At 62.4% G+C, this 11,391-nt stretch overlaps 1 protein-coding gene across 1 annotated transcript; it reads left to right on the top strand.

Moving 5' to 3' along the window:
- The first annotated feature begins 779 nt into the window (after positions 1–779).
- On the top strand, positions 780–11,391 carry FES (FES proto-oncogene, tyrosine kinase). The gene is made up of 19 exons (XM_037149139.2): positions 780–1,677; positions 2,120–2,338; positions 2,527–2,700; positions 4,437–4,533; positions 4,637–4,820; positions 6,147–6,284; positions 6,369–6,488; positions 6,575–6,697; positions 6,790–6,976; positions 7,093–7,176; positions 7,701–7,910; positions 8,166–8,288; positions 8,625–8,678; positions 9,262–9,380; positions 9,669–9,763; positions 9,865–9,988; positions 10,234–10,391; positions 10,497–10,619; positions 11,046–11,391. The coding sequence occupies exons 2-19, from the start codon at positions 2,129–2,131 to the stop codon at positions 11,186–11,188; spliced, it is 2,466 nt and encodes an 821-aa protein (XP_037005034.2). The 5' UTR covers positions 780–1,677; positions 2,120–2,128; the 3' UTR covers positions 11,189–11,391.

Raw genomic sequence — 11,391 nt, 5'->3', positions numbered from 1 at the left:
GCGCCCTCGGAAAGGGAGACTGCGGTGGGAGGGGCGGCTGTTGCCCCGGTTCCAGTGGGGCTTGTGCCAAGGGCTCACGGGTTGCTGGTTCTCCAAGTGCCAGGGGTGGGCAGGCAGCGGCACCGCGCCCCCTCCATCACTGTGCCCTGGCAGAGAAAGTGCCGGCCCGGCCTGCCCCCTCCGAGTTCCGCTCTTCTGACGTGCCTTTCGCACCCCTCCCAGTAGGACAATCAGCCCCCTTCTGTTTGGGAGCCCCCTTCTCCCTCTCCCCGGGCCCCTCCTGGCACCCAGCCACCTGCCCAGGGGCGCCCCCTCCCGCCCCCTTGTGGCCAGCCCGGCTGGTTTTGTAAGATACTGGGTTGGTGCACAGCAATTTTTTTTCCTTGTAATTTAAACAGGCCCAGCATTGTTGGTTCTATTTAATGGACACGAGATAATGTTAGAGGTTTTAAAGTGATTAAACGTGCAGACTATGCAAACCAGACCTGTTCTCCAGTGTGGTGGTGCCATTCTTCCCAGGTCCTTGGGGCGGCGTCCCGTGAGGGGTGGTGCGGGCGTGGCAGGGGGACGAGATGCCCCGTGTGACGTCTGTGTGCCTGGAGATGGGGAGGGGCCAGGACTGCAAAGTCTGTCTGCTGAGGGGTCCCTTTCAAGGGTGTCCAGCCTGCAGCCGGAAGGCTGTGCGTGGCCCAATGCAGCCCAACACAAAATCGTGAATTTTTTTTTTTTTTTTTTTTTTTTTGCTCATCAGTTTCCATTAGCGTTTGTGTATTTAATGTGTGCCTCAAGACAACTCTCCTTCCACTGTGGCCCAGAGACACCAAAAGGTTGGACACCCCTGCTTTAGGGAGCAGATGGGGATGAGCCCAGGAGGTGGGACAAGCTGACCACCTCCACCCCCACAGGCCTGGTCTCCAGCAGGGTGGACGGTAACAGCCTGTGTCCCCGTTGCTCAGGGTCAGGGTCCCCCTGGGCTGAAGGAAGTGTCTGGTCACCTGGTGTAGGGCTGAGGCCTGCAGTGGGGCCAGGCAGGCCAGGGTGCTCTCGCCGGGGAAGAGCCCGAGCCCCAGCCGGGCAGCCACCTCTTCACCTCCCCAGACCACCCCTCACGTCTCCCTGGGACAGAAGCCCCCACCTGGGGTAGGCAGGACTGGTTGGCCCTCCAGGACCAGGCCTCTTGCAGGTAGATGCCCTTGGACGTTTTACTTCAAGGGAGCCGGGCACCGGAGCGCTCCTTGGGGAGCCCCTGGGGTGCGGAGAGTCTGGACCGTGCTCACTCTCACTCTTCTGGGGCCACTGGGCTGCCTGCCCGCCGCTGGACCCCCAGGGTCAGAGGCCTAGCATCGGCTGCAGCCTCTCCCTGTGCTTCCCCTGTACAAGGCAACCTGGGGCCGCCCCGTCCCCACCCCAGGCCCTGGGGAGTGCGGCCCAGGCTGCCCTCTGGAGGGCCATTCTTCCCCGGCCCCTCCTCCCTTCCGTTTCCGTGGTTGTGTGGCTGGGGCTGGGCAGGGGGGGCCGGCAGGCATGGGGGTGACCGCCCGCCCCTTCCCCTCAGCGGCCCGCCCCAGGGCCTGAGCTAACTGAAACCGCGGGAGGAGGAAGCACCGAATCAGGAACTGGCCACTTGGCTGGGCCTAAGTCGGTCCCCTGCGGGCCCCCGGAGCAGCTGCCGGAGCCGTGAGTCCGAACTCCTGCCCAAGGCCCGGGAGGCAGGAGGCAGCGGGCAGTGGGTGGTGGCAGGGGAGCAGGGGCCGGGTCCCAACAGGTTCACAGTAGACACAGAACAGGCCTGGGCAGGGGTGGCCGCAGGAGCAGGGCCCAGGCTGGCGCACCCCTGGGACGGGTACTGGGTGGAAGGGAGGAGACTCTCAGCGGTTCTGTTCCAGGACTGGGAGGGGTCCCCTGGCGCCAGGCCTTTGCCTGAGACACAGGAGACAGTCAGTCCCAGGCGAGGTGGTGGTTTGCACCTGTGGCCGCAGTTCTGCTGGACGAGCCCCCAGCCCCCAGCCCCCACCAGTCTGCAGCTTCTCCTGGTCCTCAGCCCGCAGCCTCCCTGCCTTTGGCCTCCGTCAGCAGCAGCTACCTCCCCACCTGTGGCCCCTTCTTACTCTGTCTGCAGGACAGTGCCATGGGCTTCTCTTCGGAGCTGTGCAGCCCCCAGGGCCACGGGGCAGTGCAGCAAATGCAGGAGGCCGAGCTCCGGCTGCTGGAGGGCATGAGGAAGTGGATGGCCCAGCGGGTCAAGAGTGACCGGGAGTATGCGGGGCTGCTCCACCACATGTCGCTGCAGGACGGCGGGGCCCAGGGCCGGGGCAGCCTCAACAGCCCCGTCAGCCAGGTGGGGTTTGATGGGGCCTCAGGCCTCCTCACCCCCTTCCCACCTTCACCCCAAGAATTCCTGGAGGTTCCAGGCACATCTGTCTGTCCCTTCCGTTCCCAAAGACGCCCTGGGGAGGGTTAGCGATTGGGCAGCCTGGGCCCCCGAGTCCCCTCGCCCTGTCTCACCTGCCCCGTCCCGTGCTGCAGTCCTGGGCCGAGGTCGCCAGCCAGACGGAGGGCCTGAGCCGGCTGCTGAGGCAGCACGCAGAAGATCTGAACTCCGGACCCCTCAGCAAGCTAAGCTTGCTTATCGGGGTGCGGCAACAGCTGCGCAAGACCTATGGCGAGCAGTGGCAGCAGCTGCAGCAGGAGCTAACCAAGGTGGGTGGGCGTCCGGGGGGCTTCACCCGACCACTTCTGCCTACGTCTTAAGCTAAAAGGGCTGGTTTTGTATAAGAGCCCCTGGATTTACAGGAAGGTGGAAGTCCTGACCACAGGCCTGTTCCTGGAAGCTTCCTTTCGCACCTTCTTGGGCTGGCGTACAGCAGGGCCTCCCTGTGCATTTTCTGTCGCCCTACTGTGTGCCCAGGCATCAGGATGAGTGGTCCGGCCATTGCCTGGGGAGCAAAGACCTAGGACTCACCGTCCGCAGGGCACCAGCTGGCTCCGGGAGCTAAGAGACAGAGGAATGGGGGCCAGTCTGCCTGCCCTTGGCCTAGGTGGGCTCTTCCCAGGGTCCCGGAGAAACCACAAGGCAGCAGCATGGCCCCAGCACAGAGGCTGGACACTGGGCCTGTGCAGTCAGCCTGTCTGCATTTGAATCCTGCCCATCTCCTCCGTTTGGAGGCCATGGGATTGGAGGAGCTATTAATCTGAGTACTCCCAGCCTTCTCGGTCAGCAGTTTGCAACCAGCGCACTGCAAGGACTTTTGAATGTTCAGTCAGGGGCATTGGTCTCTTTTCCCTTAGATTGTCAAAGAAAAAAAACAGCAACAGCCAACACAACAGTAGCTGTGGGTGTGAGTGCCCTGTCCTGAATGAACCATAGCGTATAGGTCATGTAACAGAGTTACGTCTCATTGGTCACATCGCATAATAAGATTGCGTCTGATTGGTTAGTTCATGCTACCAGAAATCCTTACCTACAAGTAAAGGCAACTGATTTTTTTTTTTTTTAAAGAGCCCTGGAGCAAAAAGGGTAGGTAATTATTTTATTTATTTATTTAGTAAATCAATCAAAATTATATATTTTGTTTTGTTGGGGTTTTTTTTTTTGGTCTGCTCGTCCAAAAATATTTTTCGGTGTACTGCAGGATTTTAGTAATTAGTGCCAGGAGATGAAAAAGGTTGAAAATTGTTGTTCTAATTGAATGTGCTGGTGGCCCTCTTGCAAAACCTGCCCTTGCCATGGACCTATAGCGGCCCCTGGTGGCCAGTGTGGATCCACTCCTCTCTCCCCAGAACCTCGTCTCAATACTGGGTGGGCCCGTCGTTACAGGGGCTTTAACTGGTACACAGCCACACACATCTGTTCTCAAGTCATCCGTGGCTACTACAGAGCTACAACGGCAGAGCTGAGTAGTTGCCACAGAGACGGTATGGCCGCCATGCCTTGCACGTTCACCAGTTGGCTCCTGAAGGAAAAGGCTCGTGGTGGGGGGAGACTGAGGTTCAGAGGAGAGGGATGCAGCCGGCCCAAGACTGTCCCAGTACCTAAACGGGGGACTTGGAATGAGAGCGCTGGTCTTGGCCATCTGTGGTTCCTGCTGCCAGGAATGTCATTCGCAGGGCTCAGTGGGGACCAAAGATGTGGCGCCCGTGTGAAAGAGTCCGCGAGCATTTCAACGTGGCATCAACAGAGCGTTAAACCAAGCGCGGGGGGGGGGCCTCCTGAGTGTGGGGCTCTGTGCGCCTGTGACCAGGCCCTGCCTGCCACCAGACACCACTCTGGGCCTCGGAGGGGCGATCGCAGCCTCCCCCAGGCCCCAAGGGCTTGTCCTGCGTCCAGCTTCTCTGACCCCCAGAGGTCTGCACGCCCTCCCTGGAGGATGGGCTTGGACGTGCTGCCCTGGGGACCTGCTGACCTGCTGACCCGCACCGCTTCTCTCTCTCCCCAGACCCACAGCCAGGACATCGAGAAGCTGAAGAATCAGTACCGAGCCCTGGCCCGAGACAGCACCCAGGCCAGACGCAAATACCAGGAGTCCAGCAAAGGTGCGTGCCTTCCCTCCAACCTGCCCGCAGGTGCCTGGGGCGTGGGGGCTGCCTGGGGCCTCTGAGCCGTCTGTCACTCACCCTGCTTCTCTGAACCCGGCAGACAAGGACCGAGACAGGGCCAAGGATAAGTATGTGCGCAGCCTGTGGAAGCTCTTTGCTCACCATAACCGCTACGTGCTCGGTGTTCGGGCCGCGCAGCTGCACCACCAGCACCACCACCAGCTCATGCTGCCCGGCCTGCTCCAGTCACTGCAGGACCTGCACCAGGAGATGGCCTGCATCCTGTGAGCCCGCAGCCCCGCCCCAGCCCCGTCACCCTTCCACCGCGCCCAGAAAAGTCGGTCCTGTAAAAGCAATGGCCGTGGAATCACAGGAGAACAGGCCCCTGGGCCGGGGATTGACGCCAGTCCATGTACACCTAAACTACATTATTCCAGGGCTCCTGATTGCAGGGCTTCCTTGTATTTATTGAGCACCATCTAGGCTCTAGGATACTGCAGAGAAAAACACAGATAAAAATATCCGTCCTCTAAGATCAGTAATACCAGGGGAGAAAATCAGTAAGTAAAATACTGGAAGCGGTGGGTGCTTATGGGGCAAATGAAAACAGGAAAGAGGGGTGAGGGGACAGTCTTAAACAGAGCAGTGTGAAAAAGCCTCAGAGTGCAGGACTGAAGCAGGGGATGCTGGGAAAAAGAGGGAACAGCAGTGCAAAGGCCCTGAGGTGAGAGAATGCTTGACATCCGTCAAAAGCGAGGAGGCTGGTGTAGCCCGTGCGGAGTCGGAGAAGGACCGAGTCAGCCTTGAGGCTGGAGGAGGCCAGGCTTGGGCGCTGCTGGGGTGTAGAGGTTGGCAGCAGTTCCTTTGTGAGGACTTCCGCTATGTTGAGAATAGAGACTAGACCTCTGGGGACAAGGACAAGAGCAAGGAAAACTGGAGAGGACAGGAGGCTACTTGAATACTCCAGACCACACACAGCCTGTAGCCATTCAGACCCACGGAGCAGAGAGGTGGTCAGGTCCTGGATGGATTTTGAAAGCAGAGCCAGTGGGGTTTCTGTATGGATTGGAAGTGGGGAGCAGTGGAGGGTGACTCCAAGGACTGGGCCCAGGGCACCGGGAAGACGCAGTAGTAGCTGTTAGCGTGTGCGGAGAAGGCTCTGGGAGACACGGGCTCAGGGATTAGGAAGGGGAATTCGTTTTTCAACACATGGTGTCCAGCCAGACGTTTTGAGTGTGTGAATGGATACTCGTAACTGGGGCTCTGGGGAGGAGCTGGGCCTGGGCGCGTGAAGGTGGGGGTTACAGCGCAGTGACGCTCACGCCGGTGTGCCAGGGCGGCTGGCTACTCGGGGTAGATAGGAGCGCGGTGCATGTTTAACCAGCATTTCCTGTGCAACACACACGATGCACGCCCCTCTCACGAAATGCGACTCCCAGCAGCCCCGTGACACATAGCAGGAAGTAATCTGCCAGTGGTCATTTGGCTGGTAAATGATGAAGGGGAGCTCAAGCCCAGGGCCGACTCCCAACCCAGAGTCGGGGGCCCCAAGCTCCCCAGCCTCGCGCAGGCCTGAGGCCCTGCTGACCTGGGGTCCCGTCTGTGGGTAGGAAGGAGATCCTGCAGGAGTACCTGGAGATTAGCAGCCTGGTGCAGGACGAGGTGGTGGCCCTTCACCAGGAGATGGCTGCAGCCGTTGCCCGCATCCAGCCGGATGCCGAGTACCAGGGCTTCCTACGGCAGTATGGGTAAGCCCCTGCCTTGCCCCTGCCGGACACCAGGGCTGCTGGGCTGTTCCCCGACCTGACTGGGCACGGTCTCCCCGCCCGCAGATCCACACCCGATATCCCACCCTGCGTCACATTTGATGAGTCGCTGCTGGAGGACAGCGAAGCCCTGGAGCCCGGGGAGCTGCAGTTGAATGAGCTGACGGTGGAGAGCGTGCAGCACACGTGGGTGCCAGGGCGGGGTGGGTGCCGGGGATCTGCAGGGTGCATCCGAGAGGCCGGCTCTACCGCTGTCCTTCCTTCTGGCACAGGCTCACCTCAGTGACAGATGAGCTGGCTGGGGCCACCCAGGCAGTGTTAAGCCGGCAGGAAGTGGTCACTCAACTGCAGAGGGAGCTCCGGAAGGAGGAGCAGAGCATCCATCCCCGCCAGCGGTGAGTGGGTCCCACCTATAGCAGGAGCCTCACACCTGCCCTCCCTGCTGCTGGCTGCCAGCTGCAGGCTGAGCCCTCTCTCCCGCCTGCAGGGTTTACCTGCTGGGCAAGAGGCAGGTGTTACAGGAGGAGCTGCAGGGGCTGCAGGTGGCGCTGTGCAGCCAGGCCAAGCTGCAGGCCCAGCAGGACCTACTGCAGGACAAGCTGAAGAAGCTGGGCCCTGGCGAGCCCCCGCCCGTGCCACTCCTGCAGGACGACCGCCACTCCACCTCGTCCTCGGTGAGCACCCCACCGCCCACCGCGGCCGCCCTGCAGGCTGGCCCAGGCCGCGCTCCTCATTTTCGCCCTCCGCCTCCCAAGCCTGGCCACCCGCTGACGTCTGTCCCTGGCCTCAGGAGCATGAGCGGGAAGGGGGAAGGACGCCCACCCTGGAGATCCTTAAGAGCCACATCTCAGGAATCTTTCGCCCCAAGTTCTCGGTGAGTGGAGCCCAGCCAGGCCTACACCTCCCTTTCTTCTCCCAGTGGTGGTGGGCCAGTGGGGTGGGGGGTCTCAGAAACATCCCCCTTAGGCCCCTCCCACCATGGGGTCCGGGTTAGTCACTCGGTTGCCCTAGTAGAGAGGAGGCTGTGCTCAGGCTGCTTTTATGGGGTGTCCAGGTGCAGACACCCCCAGAGCCTGTCTCCCCATCTCAGCCACAAGTGCAGAGGGACCTGCAGCCTTGGTTGCCCCACGCACGGCTCTTCCTGCTCTGGGAGTGGTTGGGAGGCTGTGGCCTGGGGTAAAAGGCAAAAGCGTGGTTTGCGCCCAGCCAAGCCCAGGCTGCCCATCCCTGCTCTGCCCAGAGTGAGCCCGTTCTGGGGGCCTGCGAGGGCTCTGCCCGCCTCTCTGGCGGTTTGGGAGGACGGAGGCCACATGAGGCAGAAACGCCCCTGACCTTGAGTTGGCCTAGTCGTCACCCCCGAGGAGCGGGCTGAGTGACCCCCCCCTCGCTCCTCCCCAGCTCCCCCCACTGGTGCAGCTCGTCCCTGAGGTGCAGAAGCCCCTGCACGAGCAGCTGTGGTACCACGGGGCCATCCCGCGGACGGAGGTGGCCGAGTTGCTGACGCAGTGTGGGGACTTCCTGGTGCGGGAGAGCCAGGGCAAGCAGGAGTGCGTGCTGTCGGTCCTGTGGGACGGCCAGCCCCGGCACTTCATCATCCAGTCCTCGGACGTGAGTGGGCCCCAGCCCTCCCGCCCCCGGGGGACGGCCTTGAGAGGGTAGCAGAGACCATCTCGTTCCAGCAATAAAAATGGCTAACACCTTCAGGGCGGCTTCCCCTCCTCAGGCGGGGAGCGGGCATTGGGGCGCCATCAGGCCCTGTCTGCAGGCCCTTTCTCCCTGCTGCTCGGCACCCCCTCCCAGGCCCCAGGCCCCCTCGGCAGGGCCCTGGGAGGCTGCTCACCCCAGGTTGCCCCTGCCCTGCAGAACCTGTACCGACTGGAAGGCGAGGGCTTTCCCACGATTCCCTTGCTCATCGACCACCTGCTGCGCTCCCAGCAGCCCCTCACCAAGAAGAGCGGAGTTGTCCTGAGCAGGGCTGTGCCCAAGGTGAGCCTGGGCCCTGATGCCCACTCCGCCCTCTGCAGGCCTTGGGGAGCGTAGGTTCAGGCGCACAGAGTCAGGGCAGGCAGGGGGGTTCCCAGGTCCCAGGTCTACATACAGGGCCAGCCACCTGCTAGATTTGGAACGTCAAGGCCACTGCCATTCTGCAGGCTGGCACTCACCCACTTAGGTCCCTGCCTGGTCCCCAGAGTCATCCGATTATGATCCTGATACATGCGGGCCAACCGCCATGTAACAGACTCACCGAGCTACCGAGAAATGAAAGTTGTAGCTTTGGAGATTTTCAGCCCTTTGCTGCCTTCTGACCCCCCCCTCCCCCAGGACAAGTGGGCGCTGAACCATGAGGACCTGGTGCTGGGCGAGCAGATTGGGCGGGTGAGTTGAATGCCCTGCTGGCCTCCCGGCTGCCTGCGGTCCCCCTCACCCAGCTCCGCTTCCAGCCCGCCACCCGGTCACACCGGCGCTCGCCCACCGCAGAGAGCCCTTCGGCCTCCCTGCCTCAGTCCGAGCGCCGGCCCGTCCCTGACTCCCCTCCTGGCCAGCACCGCACACCGCCCTCCAGGAGCCGGGGCAGTCTCCTGGCTCCCTCCGCCGGCCCCGCGCGCGGGCGCTGCCTCCCCAGGGGCCCCATGTGCAACAGGAGCCGCCCGGTGTCCGTGGGAGCCATGACGCACCTGCTTAGGAAAGAATTCAGTTTCCTACACATGACAAGTCTTTTCCAACCTAAGGGAAAGTGGCTTTTGGATTTTCCATGTTGTGTCTCTTACTGACTGTGGCAAGTCAGAGGGGACATCCCCTGCCTCTCCCAGGGGTGCTCATTCGGTTCCCCAACCGGGGGGTAAACTAGGGAGCCGGGGTGGGGCACTGAGCGAAGGGCGGGTGGGGACAAGGAGGACTGTCCCTCGACACGAGAGGACTGCGGTCCAGGGAAGGGCGTAGACACCTAGGGTGGTTTCAGGGGAACTTTGGTGAAGTGTTCAGCGGGCGCCTGCGAGTGGACAACACCCCGGTGGCGGTGAAATCTTGCCGAGAGACGCTCCCACCCGACCTCAAGGCCAAGTTTCTGCAGGAGGCGCGGTAGGTTAAGAAATAGTGGTCGCCGTCGCGATCCGTACAGGGCATTCCTCTGTGCGTGGTGCAGTGCAGAGGGCCGCATCCGCCGTGTCACGTCATCCTCACAGACTACGCCCCCCAGGGCTGGGGGCTCAAGGCTCCGTGACCCGCCAGAGGTCACACACATTCAGGCCTCCTGGCCTTCTGAGTCCCAGCTTGCCTCTTCTGGTGCCCTTTTCCCTGTCCTGCCCCGGGGCTGGGGAGGGACGCTCCAGTCCCCACAGCGGGAACCTAAGCAGCAGTGCCCTCCAGGATCCTGAAGCAGTACAGCCACCCCAACATCGTGCGTCTCATCGGCGTCTGCACCCAGAAGCAGCCCATCTACATCGTCATGGAGCTCGTGCAGGGTGAGCCCAGGGGGCCGCACTGCAGGGCTGGGGACTTCAGTCCTGCTAGGTGAGCGCCCCCTGCAGGAGGCTCAAAAGGCTTCCCCTGCACTCACCCCCAGGGGGCGACTTCCTGACCTTCCTTCGGACCGAGGGAGCTCGCCTGCGGGTGAAGACTCTGCTGCAGATGGTGGGTGACGCGGCCGCGGGCATGGAGTACCTGGAGAGCAAGGGCTGCATCCACCGGTGAGCAAGGAGCTCCGGCCTCGGGCCGCCAGCCCCCCGGGATCCCAGCCAGGCCCAGGCCGTGCTGTGTCACCCAGTGTCCCTCAGCAGCAGGCCCAGTGCGAGCGCTGGACTTAGCCTCTCCCCATGCACCATGGGTCCCGGGGCAGGGAGCAGCCTTGGTTCGTCGGTGTGCCCTGCTCAGGCAGGTGACATGCTGTGTGGACGGTGGCTGAGTGAGCCCTTCTCCTGCCTCCTTTCCCCAGGGACCTAGCTGCCCGGAATTGCCTGGTCACAGAGAAGAACGTCCTGAAGATCAGTGACTTTGGGATGTCCCGGGAGGAAGAAGATGGGATCTACGCTGCCTCGGGGGGCCTCAGACAAGTCCCCGTGAAGTGGACTGCACCCGAGGCTCTTAACTACGGTAAGCTAACGACGCCGGGCCTCCCGTGCCAACCTGGGCCTTGTGCGCTCTGGGCCGTGAGCCCAGGGCGGGGCGCACCTCTGACGCCTCCGCGCCTCCCTGCAGGCCGCTATTCCTCCGAGAGCGATGTGTGGAGCTTTGGCATCTTGCTCTGGGAGACCTTCAGCCTGGGAGCCTCGCCCTACCCCAACCTCAGCAATCAGCAGACTCGGGAGTTCGTGGAAACAGGTAAGGCAGCCACGCTGCCCGGCAGCAGGCTCAGAGCCAGGCTGCTGTCCCCGGGCTGCTGGGGGACTCTTCCAGGTCCCCTCCCTTCCCATTTTCCCGCTTGGGGCCAAATAAGAGCAGTCAGTCCTATCGAGGTCACTGGGGGAACACCTGATGTGGCCCAGGCTGTCCATTACTTTGTTTCCTCCTCACAGCAGGGGAGGAGGGGATTAATATGCCCCTTTTACAGAAGGAAAGACTGAGGCTTGCAGAGGCCGTGCGGCTAGTGCGCGGTGGGAGGGCAGTCAGGGCCTCTATGCGCTTGCGGCTCCTGGAGAAGCGCTTCAGTGCACCTTCCGCAGCCCGTTGCTCATGGTTTGCCCTCAGGGGCCGTGAGGGGGCTCCCAACCCCCTCCTCATGCCAGGCTGCTGTGCCCTTCCTCACAGGGGGCCGCTTGCCCTGCCCCGAGCTGTGCCCCGATGCCGTGTTCAGGCTCATGGAGCAGTGCTGGGCCTACGAGCCCGGGCAGCGGCCCAGCTTCAGCACCATCTACCAGGAGTTGCAGAGCATCCGAAAGCGGCATCGGTGAGGCTGGGCCCGCTTCCCCCCGCGGCCTCTGCGGGCGAGACCGCTCCGCCCTCCCAGCTCCTGCTCACGATGTGGGCGGCTCTTCTTGGCTCTGGACTCCGCCCCCCGGCCGCTGGGCCTCCGGCGGGGATGCGGCTCCACGTCTGCGGAGCTCCTACCACTCTCTGAGGCCTCCCCTCCCAGGAAAAGTTAATAAACCACTTG

This window comes from Artibeus jamaicensis, unplaced genomic scaffold, assembly GCF_021234435.1.
Source record: "Artibeus jamaicensis isolate MK-2021 breed Jamaican fruit bat unplaced genomic scaffold, CSHL_Jam_final scaffold_612, whole genome shotgun sequence".
Taxonomy (NCBI): domain Eukaryota; kingdom Metazoa; phylum Chordata; class Mammalia; order Chiroptera; family Phyllostomidae; genus Artibeus; species Artibeus jamaicensis.
The sequence above is the reverse complement of the archived record's forward strand: the minus strand, read 5'-3'. Positions and strand labels throughout refer to the sequence as shown.